The following is a 17748-nucleotide window of genomic DNA, read 5'->3' on the forward strand; positions in this document are numbered from 1 at the left end:
TCCTCCTTTACTTCAATTCCCTTTAAGAAAATTGACTGCAAACATTTACTGTAATCACTATAATTGATTATAGCAAATTGTGGAACTGAGAAGATGGATATAGCTGTTACTGGCACAAGTACACAACTTATTTTTCCCTAACTTTATAACTTGCTTCCAAAGGCAACATGTAGGACTGGATGTTATTTAGTGGCATCGGAATAAATGGGGTAAATACAACCGCATAGTGTTGATTATTACAAACATACACTGATGATAAAAAATAAATAAATAAATAAATAATTTTCATTACAGTGTAAACATTTGATTCTTATTCATCATGTCACATCTGCTTTAACGTATTGATATTCACAGTATTTGATTTTCCCTCGGTTCATTTCTGTGTATGTACACAGATTCTTACACGCTTGTGTTTTTTGTGAGGCCGACGGATGCATAACCGAAAGGCTCTCGTCTCAGCACATCAGCAGATGATTGGCTCCCCACGGTGCATCTTTGATTATTCAGCTAACAGACCTCCGCAGCAAGTGTATGCAAACCTCTCTGCGAGGCGCTCGCCGCCTCCCTCTGCGTTCTTTAAAAAACCAGTCCCTCCGTCTTCCTCTTCTTCGCTAATTCTCTGCCTACATCTGTCGCTTGTCTCTTTTCTCCCTCCCTGCTACAGCGACTCCCAAGTTTAACAAGCTGCCAGGGGACTTACATGAGAGTACACCCAGAAATTTGTTAAAGGGATCTAAACAAGGGATGACTCATCCCCAGATGGCTCTATTTCCATCTTTTCAGATCTGACTTTTTTTTTCCCCCCTTTACCCACTGGTTTTGAGATCTTTATCAAGTTAGACAACTTTTTTTTTTCCAGGAAAGATAAATAAAAGTGGCTTGATCATTGCAGGTCTCTGAGTGATGCATCAGAATGTAACCAAATCTTGTAGCAAAGAAGATTCTGTATTTAGATTCCACATAATCACTAAATATTTCCACATTCTCTTCTTCTTAGCGCCACAAACTTCATTGCATTTTGTTGATTTCTGATCAGTAGTGCCAAGTTGAGATTAAAATACATGTTTATTTTTACTTTTTTAAAAATGAAATTTGCAAAGTTTGAATAGAACCCCCCTTTATTCACTACTTTGCTACTTTAATTGCAATTACAGCCAAACGTCTTTGAATTGTCTTCTCTAGTCTATGGAAAATGTCTCAGTTGACAGATTTTCATCTGGATTTTCATCTGAACTTTTATTATCCTATTCTAATAGGTGAAAGATGAACCTCTGAATAGTCTCATAGCTTTGCATTTATCTTCACCCATCTTCCCATTAACTCTGATCAGTTTCCCTATCCATACTAAAGAAGAGCATCCCCTTGTGGCAAAAGGCAAACTAGACATCTTATGGCTTTTCTAAGCAAAAGCTGTCCTTTTGCTTCAATCTTAATTTTGTTGAAATTGCACATATCCACAAAGCCACTGGATTCGATGTGGGTCTCTTTTGGTTGTTGCTTGCTTTGGATTTCATCTTTCGCTGTCAACGTCAATGAATCCCTCTTTTGCGAGTTTTGTTTGTAAAAAATGGTTAAAAACTCTACTGTCTGACTTCCACTGCGTTATTAATGTAAAAATTGAGGGAATCTAAGTAGCACTGTCCATCAATTGGTGTCCACCATCTTCCCAGATCTTTTTTTTTTCTTTTTGTTTGTGCCTGTGCCGCCTTCAGAGTCACGTGACGTAAACTGATGTTCCCTGAAAATTGTACAGATGTCCAATTGCAAAGCTGGCAAGCACGGACATGTCGACATCATCACTGACAAGAAACATCAAAACAGGTTCTTATCCACCTACAACATGGATGTACCCTGCATTAAGAAGAAGGATTACCAGCTGGACAGCATCAGTGGAATAAGCAACAACATCGATATCAAAGCGATTTTCTGTAGTATGGAAGACAAAAAAGAAAGATCCTGCTGAGTATAGTGAGAGGAGGTGAAGGGGTCATTAAAGCATCCTGCCAAGTAATTTGCCACTGCAGGAACAGCAGTTCAAACATTGCCAGAAGCTCCTCGAATCCTCCATATGAACAAGGAAGTTGAGGGAAAGTTTTAAGCGGGGGAAGACTTCATGGCCACTGTGATGTCTGCTTTTGGTTGAGGAATGTGTTGTTTGCTAACAAGGCCTATACTCCCAAGGCAACAGACGCGTACGCTGTGTCATCAGTGTTTCAGCCTTCAACAGTCTGATGTCATTTCTCTCATCAGTCGTCTCCTTTTTTCCCCTCCCTCCACCTGGTCGCTTGTTCCTCGTCTTTTCAACTGCTGCTAAAAATAAAGCTTGCCGTCGCTCTGTTGTGCGGCAGCTCGCTCCCTGATTGCTGAGTTTTTGCTCGGAAGCAGTTTGCCTCACAGAAAAATCGTCTTTCAACTGTCTGATAACATTTTCTTTTATGTATTTTGTGAAGTAGTTTTATTGTGAACACAAGGCCAAAGCACTTGGCGCAACAACTTTATCCTGTGCACCGAGTCTTGCCTTTGGAAGTGTGTTGTTGCATAAAGACGCCACAAGTGAATGTGTTGCAAAGAATCGAGCTTCTGCTCACATTCCTGCCTGGTTACTGGTGCAGAATAAAATCCGCAGGGCTTCAGTTCTCCGTTAGCTCACCTGAAATCAACAGAAGCTCCTATGCAGCACAGAGTCTGTCAGTGTTTGTGTCTACATAGACTATCAAAATTGTTTCTTGTGAAGATATTAACGACTCTGACATGTCCTAAATCTTTAAAAAAAGCTGTAACCTTGTGCGTCTGCTACATTTTTGCTGTTGTAGACCCCAATTGGTAACCAAAAACACAAATGGAAAGTGGTACCCCCCATTTTATCACAACAGCAACACGCTTCTGAATCGCTCAGTCCTCAAATATTTTTAACGTGGAGCCCCTCTGTGACTCGCCGATCGGATTAATTAAGATTGTAGGAACTCTCTGCGACTGCTACGTTTCCGGCTGCACGACGTTAAAAAGAAGCGGTGTGTTTCCATAACAATGGGTCACATGATAAGACTACTTTTGAGAATCCTACAGAGGATTACTGTCAGACAGCGGCTTCCCAGAGCTCCGCAGAGCGTACAACACCGCTCAGCTCATTGCCTCTTGTTTCTGCTCTTAAGCTTAACTGTGTCACTCTTAAACTCTCTGCAGGCTCATTATCGCACTCATCAACTTTGTTTCTATACTCATTTAAGTTTGCAGCAAGTGTTAAAAAATGTTTAAAAAAAAAAAAGCCCCACTATTTATAGAGTTTAAAAAAAATCCTGCTTTTTTTCTGTGAGTGCGTTGGAAGTTCTTGAAGTGGCCATCAAGTTGGGCTTTTACCTTCATCCTTGTACCCAGCTGTGATGACTTCTCTCCTGACCGTGTTCGCTGACTGCTTTCGTTCCCTCTGCAGGACTTCCTCACAGATCTGATGATGTCTGAGGTGGACCGCTGTGGGGAGAACGAGCACCTGATCTTCAGGGAAAACACTCTAGCCACGAAGGCCATCGAGGAGTACCTGAAGCTGGTTGGTCAGAAGTACCTGCAGGATGCGCTCGGTGAGTAATCAGGGGTCATGGTGACACACAAAGGGGGACAGGGGATAAAAACACAAGATCAAACTTGATGTTTGATCTTAATAGTTTACTTGTTCTTCTTCTGCAGCAAGTACATTGGCAGTTATTGGTACCACTGGCAAAGATGTGTGAAAAATACTTAAATTACCCTTAATTTAATGGAAGATGCTGAAAAAATAGCAACATGTAACTTTGATTAGGATTTTTGTCATTATTTTTGCTGGAATGCCTGTCAAACCAACCAACTGACATAATGGTAATATGTAGGGGTTGTTATGGAGACATGGTAACACATTGTCTACACCACATAGCATTTCATTGGGCCGGTGATTTCCTTCACTTCTTTCCTTAAATTCGTCAAACTTGTCAGAAGATCGCATCCTCACAGTGTGAAATATACCCGTTTAGTTCTTTTGCTCTTAATTGACAGTTGCAGCTAAAGTATCTCCGCTGTAATCGTCTCTCTCTATTTTTATCCTTCTCTGTTCCGAGAAAAGATTTGCCACAGCAGCTATTTTCACATTACAAAACGATGATGATGGAAAAATAACCACCTGAACTTTTTGTCATTTGAAGCTGAAGAAAACGAGGATTTGCCCCCCGATTTGTGGTTCGCTTTGTGTTTGTCCTCTTTGCCGATGCAGTCTAGTCCGCCCTCATTAGCTCTCCCCACGGTGCATCTTAGGGCAAACGATTGTGTTTTGTGAGAGAGTCTTTTTTGTTTTTTGTTTTTTTTCAGGCCATGCTCTCAAACATTGAGCCAACAGTTATGTAAATGACGAGTGAAATTAAGGACACCAACGCTGAGATTAATTATGCTGTTCAGAAGCTGCGGGGTTGATGTTCTGTACTGGACTGCCGTTGCGTATACGGGTTAAGATGAGATCAGCCAGATATAGAGGAACTCTTTCTAGAAGACCTGCTGCAGAGTGCTCTGGACCGTAGACTAATGCCACAATTTACCATCAAATGATCTGAAGCACAAAGCCAAGGTAACACGGGAGTGGCTTTAAGAGCAATCTGTGGACCTGAATCTAATTAAAAATCTCTGGAATACATCAAATGCCTGTCTACTGAGTTTGACACCTGACACCTTTGATCTGCTTTACTTTAAGCGAACCAGAGTTCGTTTTCACCGTTGGCCCGGATCTTTTGTGCAGGTGTGAATACAAAAGCAAATTCTGACCAAACAACTGGACCGAAATCCATTTTTTTGAGGCAGTCTCGGTCCGCTTCCGAGCGAACTCTGGTGTGGTTTTCCTCTGCTGTGAATTCAGATCGGCCTCGATGCAAACCAACTACAGCAAGTATACGTTTTTTTGTTGTTTTTTTTACTTCACGAGTCACATTTGCTGAGGATTATGGTAAATATTAGCTCTTCAGCGCTGCTAATGGTGCTCCTGCATACCGATTTTGCTGACCTGTTGTTTTCTGCATAGCTGCTGGCATGCTTTGAGTCAGGGCACGCGGAGAATCTTGTCTCATTCAGCTTCCATCAGTGTTTCGCCAACGCTGGAAGCAAAAGTTTGAAATATCACATCACGAAACCAGCATTGTATGAGTCGGTCTTGACGTTCCAAATTGTATCGCAGTTTTAATAACAACAAAAATGTGCAAGCATTCTGTTGCTCCCAGGTCTGTTCTTTGCTCCGCCCTCGTCATTTCAGATTATGCTTAAATGTTTTGGTAAACCTGTTTTTATTGTATCATTATGGAGTATTTTAATGGGTTTTAGAGTGTCTGAAACGACACAAAGAGGTGTAGAGGTGTTCATTGCTTCACTGTGGCCCTGTTGTTTTCTCTCCTTTGCAAACACAACATTAGCTGCTGCGAGAGTTTTTCATGTCATCGTTTCTTCTGAGCAGAATAATTAACTAATCTGCAAAGTTGCGCGCTATGTTCGCCAAAGGTTGAAGCAAGTTTGTTTGTCCATCTGCAGCTCTAAAAATAAGCACTGTGTGCTCTTCTGTCTGCTTAATTTAGAAATGTACACAGCAGAGAGTTTAATCTACACATCCTCTCAGCACCCATCACGGTTATCTTCGTACGCTAGCAGCATCGACGCTTGTTGTGTTCGTTTTTGTGACTCGCTGTGTGGCTTATTTTACAGCTGGAATGTTGTTTTGTTTAACTTTGAGTTTGTCTCAAGGTTGACGTGGAGAAAAGTGGCCAGTTAGAGTCGCTGGAATGTTTTTTGTTGTTTGTCATCTGAATAAACTGTTGACATTGGACCTATGAATTGGTGGGGCGGAGACAGTTCTGTTCCCCGTCCAGAGATTTTGATCTCAGTATTTTAATCCACTGCCAAACTGAAGCTGGTTTCAATTTAAGGACTGACCCAGGCACATTTTATATTGGAATGGGAACCTCAACATTCTCTAAAAAAATTAAAGTAAAATCAACTCTGTTTTTGCATGGATAAAACTTCCAAGACAAGATCGCAGCGGTTTATGATCGTTGTTGCTGCATATTTGTGTTTTGGGTGCTACATGAAGAATACCAGTAGCAGGATTAGTTTTTTGTGCATGAGGTGTGGATTTATCATTAAGGAGAGACCACATCGACTTCATGCCATGACTGCAATGTCCTCATACCCACATCCGGCTGAAAGCACTCAGGAATTTATTAGATGCTTAGCTGGTATGGAAATTGAACAATCCATCACTCTCAGCTGGGGAGAAGCGCACACACCTCCAAAATGTGCATAAACTGTCTGACTAAAGAAGCACAAGTCTTTGATCCACACTATAAATTTGAAATGTACCTGTCACAATAATAATAATAAAAAAAATCACACTATATAAGAGGAGAAAAGTATAATATAATTTACAATAAGCTTGTAGCGGTACAGAAACTTCCTTTAACGCTACAAGCTAATATTGCTAAGGTAAAGATAGTCCAGAGATGGTTTTTTCTTGTCTGCAGGAAACTTAAAACTGATAGTGGAGGTACAGAAACCACCCACATACTTTGTAGGGAAATTATGTACATTGTAATGAAAAACCTTTGTTGTTTAGCTAGTAGGAGCACAGTAATACCTTGATTGCTTTCATTGTCGCTACGTTTTCCACATTTGTTTCGATACAGCCAAACTTGTCATGGAAAAGTTTGAAACTGTTGAGTGGTTTTAATCCAACATGAAACATTGAAAAGTTTTACCTCATTTATTCTCAACTTTGCTGTCTTTTGAAAACACATCAACTTGAGATGTCGCCTTAAACTGTTTTTGTTTGTTTGATTGATTCTTTTTTTTCTTTTCTTTTTTTTCCAGGTGAATTTATTAAGGCTCTGTATGAGTCGGATGAAAACTGTGAGGTGGATCCATCCAAGTGTTCCTCTGGTGACCTGCCAGAGCACCAGAGCAACCTGAAGATGTGCTGTGAACTGGCCTTCTGCAAAATCATCAACTCATACTGGTGAGCGCTGTGACTCCTTCATCGGCCTTCTGCGCACATTAATCCCAGAGTGTTTGATTGCATACATTGTTTCACTAATGACGGCCATGCTTCGCCATACATTTTGATTCTTAAGTGTTTTATTAGAAAATCAAACCCATTTGTGCTTTAAATGAACCTTAATTATATCTCGAATTATAAGTCGCACGTAAAGGTGCTATTTTTATGTTTCGCTTTGCCACAGTGTTTTTCCACGAGAACTGAAAGAGGTCTTCGCGTCGTGGCGGCAAGAGTGCAGCAGCAGGGGTCGGCCGGACATCAGCGAGCGGCTGATCAGCGCCTCGCTGTTCCTGCGCTTCCTCTGCCCGGCCATCATGTCGCCGTCACTTTTCCACCTCATGCAGGAGTATCCGGACGACCGCACGGCACGCACGCTCACTCTGATCGCCAAGGTCACGCAAAACCTGGCCAACTTCACCAAGTGAGATTTTTTTTTTTTTGTCGACGCTTTTTCTCTAAACAAAGGCGACACCTTTCGTCAAATCGAGGGCTTTTTAGAAACTTTCTTCAAGGTCTTTCTATGCTTTTTCTCTGTCTGTCTTCAGATTTGGAAACAAGGAGGAATACATGTCTTTCATGAACCAGTTCCTGGAGCACGAGTGGACCAACATGCAGCGTTTCTTGTTGGAAATCTCCAACCCCGAGACGATCTCAAACACGGCCGGCTTCGAAGGCTACATCGACCTCGGCCGCGAGCTCTCGACCCTGCACTCGCTTCTGTCGGAGGTGGTCTCCCAGATGGACCAGGTACGAAATGAACTGTGAGCTAAGGCTCCACTGGCGACTTGTGGGCAAAATATGTAACCAAACAGATAAACGTGAGCATTCAAGTGTGCATTTGTCTTTATTCATGGGAAATGAATACTAGCGATACCTGGTTAAATGTGCCTCATTAAGTTGATTCTGTCCTGAGTACAGGACAGAATCAACTTAATGAGGCACATTTACCTCACTCTGACCTCAACTCTTGAAAATTGGTTAACAGTATAAATAAGCAGATCACAGTTTGACTTTCTTGTTAACATCATGATGATGAATGTTTAAGATGTGGTGTGATACGTGTTGTTCTCATGGGAGGCATCCGACAGAATATAGACCTGAAATTTCATATTGGATAGTAACGTTTCCTCGTATCGCAACTAATTCTGCCAAGAAAAGTGATCAAACAACCACAAACAAATGATGTCCAAAGCTTATTGATGGTGACAGAAAGCCTGCGGAGCCTCTCAGTTTACTAATGGACATTCATCCAGAGCGCATGTGTAGCTGTTAGTTGTGTAATCATGCTGCAATGGAAAAAAAAAAAAGAAAAAGAAAAAGAAACTGGTCAAAAAAATCAATAGGAGACCAAAACTATTACATAAACACTTCTAACCAGAAATCTATGTACTTTTTAATCTATGCTTTATCTTCTAAAAACAAGCTTTGATCTGTACATTTTAAATAATGGATTTATTTGTGTGTAAATGATGCAGCTTTATTTTATTTTAATTTTTTTTTTTTTTGGTGCAAAGTGCCGCTCAAGCTGATCAAAGATTCCCTGTGCTCTTTATCTGCATGTTTATCCCAAATCAGTCAATACTTAACGATTTCATTACATAAGGAGTGCACAAAAGAGGGCCAGTGTAAAGTATTTACAAAGTTATGCACCTTAGCTCCGGTAGCTGCGGACTGCAGATGGTTTTGCTCTTTCTAACACTGTCTTTCAATAATTCAGAAATCACCGTCTGGATGACAGTGCAGTCCACCAGGCTGCCCGTCCTGTTACATTATTAATCATGTTGTCTGAATACGACGGTCAGTTCCACGGTGTGGGGCGAGCCGAGGCGGAGGGGGGAAATAACGTGGTTTAAAAACTATGCAAGTCCAAAATCTTGGATCGTGGCCCCTGCAGAATCTTTCGTCTGGCTCTGATTCCATTGTGTCTGTCTTCACAGAGTACGGCCTCAAAGCTGAGTCCTCTGCCCAGGATCCTTCGGGAGGTTAACACGGCTCTCTCTAACCCGTCCTGCGTCCAGATGACCCCGGGGCCGCCGTCGGAGCCCGTGGGTTCCCCTCCCGCCGAGGCCGGCTGCAGCATCTCCACCGGGCTGCAGAAGATGGTCATAGACAACGAGCTGTCGGGGTGAGAGTCATCGGCGGTGCGTCGTAGGCGCCAACCGAATTTATTTGTGTTCCTGTTATTAGTCAAAGACCCGTATGAGAGCGAGACGCCGAAATATCAACAGTGAGCAGCAAATCTGCTGACAGAAAATGCGTTTCTGCTGGTTTTAACTGCAGAGTTTTCCATTTGAACTTCCCACACTATAAATAAACACGACACAGTTCTCAGTTTTTTGTTTTTTTTCCCCAAATCTTTCTGCTAAAGACATTAATATACCCTGGTTGAGGTATTTTTAGAAATCTGACAATGACTGAACCAAACCTAGCCGAGACAGATCAATCTGCCTGCGGAGAGAGAGAGAGAGAGAGAGAGCGAGAGAGAGAGCTCATTATGAGCTGATTGATCTGTGAATCAGTCTGCAGTCACTGAACGCGTGAATAAAGACCGTTTGGCACACAAGCTCATTTAAGCTTTGCACTGATGTGTTAACTGTTATTTTCACATCCTGATTTGGGGGTCTTGTCCAAGTCCTTTTTTCAAAGTCTTGTAGTTTTCACGTTAATTTTTGGCAAAATACGTCAGCTACTTTGAATGTATTCCATTGGGGTTTTATTTGTTAGACGAACACAAAGTGGCAGATGATTGTGAAGTTGAAAGAATACGACGCAACATCCCAAGGCACACACATGAAAGTATACTCCTGTCTCGGAATGGTCTAGTCAAAGTTCAGATCAAAATTAAGCAGAGATTCAGACACGTAGCTTAAGAGTCCAAGCAGTCTAAACACAGTCATACAAGCTTTCTTCCATGATGTAAGCTTCCGTTACCCTGTTTGTGTTTAAAAGAAAAAAAACACATAAAAATCTGTTTCATTTTCACTCAGTAGTTGGAGGATTTAGAAAAGTTTGTGAAATTTGAAAGCACTCAATGTTCACAAATATATATATATATATTTTTTTGGCAAAACAGCGCTTCTTGGAAATATTCCAAGACATTCAGGATGCTTGAAAGTGGCAAAAGTGGCATTTTTTACAAGACTTGCAAATATCTACAAAAAAAATAAAAAATAAAATTCCCACAAATCCGATCTGCCTTGAAGCATCTGCATGTCGTTGCTTGTGCATCCTTGTTTTCTCTCCCTGTCTGTTTCAGGTTAATGTCTGCCAGTTCAGCCTGTGACAAGCAGCGAGAGTAGCACCTCTGCTTGTTTGCATCACCTTAGCAAAGCTTTTTTTTTATTTATTTTTTTTTTAATCTTTGATGAATACACGCGCACGTCCGCTTATGCTGCTCGTGTCCTCACGGCACAATGACAAGGAGATGCTTAAAAAGATTAACATGAAAGTGCGAGGACTAATGGCGGTGTTCTGCGATCTGCAGCCGCCGTCGTTACAGAGCAGATGACAACATGTCGAGGGGAAACAGGAAGTGAGTCAGACAGCTTCTATCATTACGCTCATCAGGCTTCAGGATCAATGGAGCTAATTAACTGCTGCCCCCATTTATAACCTGATGTCAGAGCCTCTCATCGTTACTTTATCGTAATAAATGTTTGCGCGCGCACCGACGGTGCACACTCGTGCGTGAACGCGCGCGTGAAGCCGCGCCGACGCGACTGAAATTCAAATGAGCTTCAAGATTCTGCGTTAATTGCTTCCCATCTGCTAACCTGTGACATGAAAAGGAGGAGGGGAGGGGAGACGGCAGGAAGAAATGGGGCAAGAATGAAAAAGAGAAACAGGTTAAAAGAGAGGAAGGGTAAAGAGACTCGGGGAGAAGGACGAGTCGAGGGAGAAACGCCGAGCGTGACGTGAATGATAGGTTCTAGCAGGATGAGTCACAACTGTCAAAGTAAGACGTCTTTTTGGCAATCAGGACTCCATCTGTCAGTGGAGGGGAGGCAGGAAAGGAAAACAGCGGATGAATGAGAAAATGTTTGAGAAAAGGCATCAATATATTTCTTTTTCCGCATTTAAAAGAGGCTCTGTAATTGGGTTTTTTTTTTTGTGCCCATTTTTTTCCTCTTCTTTCAGTCTTTTCAGAGAAACCAGTAGAGTTTCAATATTCACACGGGGAATTATTTAATCCCACAAAGAATGTGGCTCCTTGAATGATTATAACACGAGGCTCAGAGTCCAGGCTTTTCTCCCTGGACTCTGAGCCTCATGTTAGCTGGAATAAGACAAAAATATTTGACGCGATCCAGAATGATCATCTGAATCCTCTTTACTTTGAGTAAATCGGTTTTGTAGGCAAGCAGTTATGATTTAAATGGTTTTCCTTAAAATTCTGTTTATTTCTTTCCAAATTAGACCAAAACTTTATTGCAGTAGAATACACACGAGTCAGCAACAATGCTCACTGAAAAATCTTTACTGTTAGCAATCTGGGATATAATTGAAGTGCTTGAAGTAAATTTGTCGAATGACATCGTCGGCAAAGTTCAGACAAAGCTCATTCAGTCTATTTATTTATACACAGGAAAACAAAGATGTTGGGGGAATGAGGTTAATTGAAACAACATTTCTTTTACGCACGGCTAATGCACTTTGTTTGCTTTTGCTGCTCCTCACTAAATCTTTGTCAGGGCGTAAGGTTAGAAAGTCGGGCAGAAGAACATTGCAGTCGGGGATTTGATCTTTCCCCCATTGTGATTGACAGAAGAGGTTTAAACTCTGTCCTTCTCTCTCTGTTCTTTGCTCCTGTTTTGCATCCATGCAGCTTCCGTTTTAACATCTTGGGATTTGGACTCTTAGATTGGGTGTAATTTGAGCTTTAAAGATGCCATTCATATTCTCCCGGTTGTAAAAACAACACTTTTCTTGTTATGGTTTCGCATCATAGCAACTGTCCAAAAGTGAAAAGCTGTGCAGCATCCAGAAACAAGGAGAGTAATTGTCTAAACACGCAACCTGTCAACCAAAACAAAATACAAACAAAAATCTACAAAAGCAACAAATCAGAACTAACGAAACGGAGCCACTCCAGTATCTGTCATGCCACCAGGAATGGTGCAATTGTAGAATGACCCAGCTAAACTCCTAAACACGGTTGTTTTCCCTTGTCTCTTTCAGATTGGTCGACTTCACCCGGTTACCTTCGCCCACTCCGGAAAATAAGGACATCTTCTTTGTGACGAGGAGCTCGGGTATCCAGCCTTCGCCTGCTCGCAGTTCGAGCTACTCGGAGACTAATGAGCCCGAGCTGGGCATGTCCAACGGCAACAAAAGCTTATCCATGGTGGACCTGCAGGACCCCCGCAATCTGGAGGCTGGGACAGCTCAGAGCCCTTCGGATGTTCTGGGTGAGAGCCAAGCTTCTGGCGGGGGCTGGCCTGCCAGAGTCTCTCAGGGCAACATCCCAGGCGGTCCCACCATGCGGAGGCCGGGTCAGGCCCCCACCACCCCAAACACGGACAGCACTCCGGGCCGACCCACCCAGCTACTCGCCCCGCTGTCCTTCCAGAACCCGGTTTACCAGATGGCGGCCTGCTTGCCGGTGTCTCCTCGAGGAATGACTGATTCGGGGTCAGAGTGCCACAGTTCAGTTAGTTCCCATAGCAACAATGAGGACGGGCCAGCAGGAGGGAAGCAAGCCTTTGTGAACCATAGTGGCGGCGGTGGCGGAGGAGGCGGGGGAAGCAGCGGCGATGAGTACACCCGGCGCTCTGGGGAGTTCAACCGTCGGCAACTGTCGCTAACGGAGACCCAGCACCAGCCCACCGTCCCGAGACAGAACAGCGCCGGCCCCCAGAGGAGGATAGACCAGCCTCCCCCCCAGAGCGTCACGCGAGGCCGCACCCCGCCGAATCTGCTCAGCAGCGGCCCGTACCCTCGCCCCACCTCCGGCAGCATGATGACGTCATCGCCCGACTGGCCGGCCAGCGGCGCTCGTTTGCGCCAGCAGTCGTCCTCCTCTAAAAGTGACAGTCCCGAGACCAAACAGAGAGCTCAGCACAAACAGGTCAGTGTCGAAAAACGCAACCGTAACGATGTCGAAATAAATAATATTAAGTAATGATAAAATAAACTGAAGAAGTTATTTCATAAATCAACCTTGAACTGTCTCCGGAGGTAAATACGGGAGATTACGGGTATTAAAGAAGAGCCATTCATGACGGGAAGCCTTGGTGGGTGTAATCGCCGAGACAGCACTTTTCACCCTAATGAACTCCAGTCACAGCCTGGGTAATAATAGTTATTTCCATGCAGGCAGCCCCGTTCCCCACAGCACCGCTTTACTGGGTATTAGGGTGCTGCAGAAGCACAGCTTGAATCTTATTAGATAAATGTGTACTGTGGCCTCCATGCAGCTGAGGTCAGAGGTTTACATACACTAATCAGGGCCATGAAAATCAGTCATTCTGAGCTTGTGAACTGTTTTATTTTTAGGACAAAAAAAAATGGGATGTTTCTAATTCACACTAGGTTAAAATTATACATACATGTTTAAATACAAACGTAGATCTTAATAAGCTGGATCTTTACTGCACATCTTGTTTAGCTGTGAACAAGTCTTTATCACAATTCTGACTGAGTGTTTAATGCTTCTTGGCAAAATTCAGTTAAATCTGTTGGATTATCAGCTCTAGTTTGAGCATAATCAACAAACATTTGTATAGTATAGTCGACTATAGTGTAGTGTGGTCTAGTTCAGTCGCGGATGTGTAGTCAGTCTAGTAAAGCGTAGGATAATATAGCCACAGTGTTCCTAAATTTGGAAGCTTCACCTCGATGGCTCCAAAGAGCACATTTTCAGCAACAAGGCAGTACAAAGTGCTTAAACGTTTTATTTGTGACCATTAAGCTGTCCTCAGGAAGAGAGCGTGACGTATGTTGGTAACTGTGGAAGTTAATACTTGAAGGTGTTTATTCTTTTCTGGTGGGATCTCTCTCTGTCCACGCTGATGGTTAACCTGCTTCACTCACATGACCTCTGACAAAAAAAAAAAAAAAAAGAATCGCAGAAAGAAAAAGTTAAATAAACAAAGAAGGCGACTCTTGCTTATGATGATGGTGCTATACGTGCTCTGGTTTGGTTTTAGTATCAGGTAAGTCTGTTTAATGCTTCCAGAATGAAAACCCTGGACACTAAATACTGTATCGTATCATCTGATGTCAAAATGTCTGCATCTTGGCTATAATCTTCTCAATCTCTTGTTGAAAATGACAATTGGTTTCCTCTTTAATGGATCAACAAAAACGACACCAAGTTTGATAAGAGTATCTACAGTAAATCAACATTTGCAATAATTTATCCCTACATATGAGGTGAAACACACTGATTCCCTTTATTTTTATTCTACCACTGTAGGCTTTAGTTTTCTATTAACTTGCATGTAATGATGTAATGCCATATCGATGTTAAAATGTTTACAGAATCAGACTTGAGATGTTTTTGCTGATGTAAACACAGGAAACGTAGCTCCGAACATCACAACACACATTAACTCAGCACAAAGACTTCCTCTTTCCTGTAACTCTGAACCTAGCAGGACGAAACGCCTAGCAACGACTCAACCAATCAAAGCTGAGCAGAGAGGGGATCCATCAAATCCAACGAAGCGGGATCACTTTTAAACTAATCTACTCTCTGACAGCTTTTAGCTCCCTCTCTTGATCTCAAGTATCCACTCCCCGTGCTGCCATGACACGAGGCGTTCTCGCACAGATTTGAAAAGTGTGTGTGCGCGCGCGCGCACACACACATACAGACAAGTGTGTGCATCCATTCCACCTGCTGCTTTTCAGCCCAGATCAGTTGGTGCATTTCAAGCTTATTTCTGTTGTTCCTGTTGTGGTTTTTTTGCGACCTCCCTCCTACCCCTTTTCCCTGACACTTTTCATTCAGCTCATCTGTGTGTGTGTGTGTGTGTGTGTTGGTTTTATTAGGCCCCTTCCCCAGTGAACCCCAGTGCGCTGGACCGCACAGCAGCCTGGCTTTTGAATATGAATGTGCAGTATTTAGACCATGAGGGGATGGAGCCCGAGTCACTAAGAAACAGAGAGGATCTGACTCAGGTGGAGAAGGTAACCCCCCGTCATCCAACCTTTGACCTTTAGCAACCCTATACCCTTAGCTTTGATCTCCCCCCTCCACTGAGCTCGCTCTCTCTTCTTTTCCTCACCTTGTGGCACATACAGAGCTTTGAAAAAGTCTGCTTACTCCTTGCATTTGTTTTTTCCTTCACATTTTCCCAAGTTGCGACCACAAACTTTAACATATTTAACAACGAATTAATGGGACGAACCAACACAGACAGTAGAGGGAGTAGTTTTCAGAATTTTTTTTACGAAAAACATCCCAAGTGTGCCGTTTTGGTTTTGTATTCAGCCCCCTTTTACATGCACAAACATAAATGAAGCTCAATGAAAACAACTTTTCTTAAAAGTCAAGTGATAAGGAGAAAAAATGTACCTGTGTGTGAAAGTTATTCAAAGATCTGTTGTATTTCACCAGAAGAAGAAAACAGAAGAGAATGTGTTCTGGTCAGATGAGACCGTAACACTGTTACTGTAACTCACCATTTCTATTACAGAACACGGTGGTGGCAGCGTCATGCTACAGAGAACTGATTCTTCTGACAGGTTCAAAGTTATATATTTTACCTTTACAAACAATTTGAAGTAATATCAGTTTGGAGAGGCCCAATCAGAGTTTCACCCTAATCATCGCGGGATGATTAGGGTGATAACAAGGAGGCCTTCCAGTCTCAAAGACTTATCACCAAGATAAATCGACAAAATAAAAGTGGAAATGTGCAAAAGCTGGTTGACAATTGTAGAAAAAATATAAATAAAAACACATAAGCAACAATGCTGTAAAGATGATATTATTTATGTGCTGGTTAACCTTCAACTATCATAAACAGAAAGCCGGCGCCACAGTCAAAATGTTTTAGATTGGCATATTCGTCGTTAAAACGACCCAGTCTTTGTCCAGGTCTAAATCCGACTGGAAATATTGCAAAAAAAGAACAAACAACAACGTTGCCAAATTGGTAAATGCTCCAGAAAAAAAAGACGGCTGAATACAGACATACGACACTCTAGTCCTTGTATCCTTTTTCTGTCACTTCACAAATATGCACAACTTTGTGTTGCTACATAAAATCCTAATAAAGACATTGGAAATTTGTTTTGACAAAATATCTCAATATGTGGAAGCGGTATGGATACTTTTCCAAGGCACTGTATTCATCTTCTGAAGACATCTTTTCTTTTCCTCCTGTTGTTCTGCTGCAGCATTTCCCCTCTTTGCTCTTCATTTTGATTTGGACTTGTGGGAGACTCCGAAATCACAATTATATATAATCACAGCCTCTATCAAACCCAACTGTCCGACGTGACCGCAATATGTATTTTTGTCGGCATGTCAGACTGCAAATGTGGTAAAAATGTTGTTCATTTTGCTAATTGCACAAAAACACAAAGTAACACTTTTTAGTCTCCAGGCACCAGCGCTCAATATCACAACTACTACTGCAACAACTTCATTAATCTGTTGGTTATTTTCTTACTAATAGGTCAATTGTTTGACCTGCAGGGCTGGTGGAAAGGCCATTTAAATAGATTAAGATGTCTTTCTCGTTCAGCCAACTGGAACTAATTTAAACACATTCGATGTATATCATTTGTAAGGGAGAACACCTTAATTGTTCTCCTGTAAGCTGAGTTAAGCGCTTTCCCACCTGGAAAAAAATAAAATAAAATAACTGAAATAAATAGTCCTCGTCACATTGAGTGCTTTATTCAATATCATTTTGAATATATTGGGGATATTTAGGAAATTAAAGTCTAATGTCATGTACACACAAGCAGCAGTCTTCATAATACCACACACACAAAAAATACATTTTCTTAGGACTCCCCCCTCCTCCTCACATCACAAAAGTAAGATTTCAAACCCAAACTCAGCACCACGTGTACATGCGTGTGAGGATTAACGCACCGAATATCCGTGTAGCCTGTGCGTGCATGTGTGTGATCGAGACAAAAAGTCGTTTTTGTGCCGCTTCCTCAGCTTCCCAGTGTCTACAGCTGTTCATCGCTGCTCTGCTTCTTATGCTTTGTTTGGTTCCCACATGCTCCCTCTCTCCATTTCTTTTTTTTTTCTCCTCCCCTCCCTCCCGCCACTCTATAATAAGAAGAAACCTGTCATCCTAACATAGCTCATACTTTATAGAAGCCAGCAGCCCTGGGAGGGAGAACTAACAAAGAAGGCAATAACTCGAGTCTTAGCAAAGAAACCGCGGCCGCCCTGAAACGGCAGAACGGACTGGAAGGCAGTACGGCCTCCGCAGAGGCGAGCCGCCGCTAACCAACCATCTTATGCAGTGTTAAATTTGTTTACAATGCACACTGTGTGTCATAGGAGCTGTAAAAATACAGGGCATGTTTTATCCAATATGGAAATATTCATGGGTCACAAATCTTGCATTTCTTAATTCACACGAGTAAAAAGGAAAAAGAATATATATATATATTTTCAGTTTATATGAATATTTTTCTTTTTCCAGCAGCATTTGCATGTTCCATCGCAAAAACAAAATTTAGGGTCATGCATAACATTCCTTAATTACAGAAACAACATATCA

At 42.2% G+C, this 17748-nt stretch overlaps 1 protein-coding gene across 10 annotated transcripts in view; it reads left to right on the forward strand.

Moving 5' to 3' along the window:
- Positions 1-17748, forward strand: part of LOC103135907 (disabled homolog 2-interacting protein) — a 189150-nt gene that overhangs the window by 162003 nt on the left and 9399 nt on the right. For 9 of the 10 annotated variants that reach the window (XM_007548914.2, XM_016669891.1, XM_016669893.1 and 6 more), the window contains 7 exons: positions 3431-3575; positions 6865-7009; positions 7233-7469; positions 7594-7795; positions 8986-9173; positions 12227-13115; positions 15044-15181. In XM_007548914.2, the coding sequence (XP_007548976.1) occupies positions 3431-3575; positions 6865-7009; positions 7233-7469; positions 7594-7795; positions 8986-9173; positions 12227-13115; positions 15044-15181 (1944 nt within the window). The remainder of the gene's footprint in view (positions 1-3430; positions 3576-6864; positions 7010-7232; positions 7470-7593; positions 7796-8985; positions 9174-12226; positions 13116-15043; positions 15182-17748) is intronic. The other variant, XM_016669892.1, reaches the window with a different exon arrangement.

Source organism: Poecilia formosa, unplaced genomic scaffold (assembly GCF_000485575.1).
Source record: "Poecilia formosa unplaced genomic scaffold, Poecilia_formosa-5.1.2 Scaffold28, whole genome shotgun sequence".
In the NCBI taxonomy this organism is placed as follows: Eukaryota; Metazoa; Chordata; class Actinopteri; order Cyprinodontiformes; family Poeciliidae; genus Poecilia; species Poecilia formosa.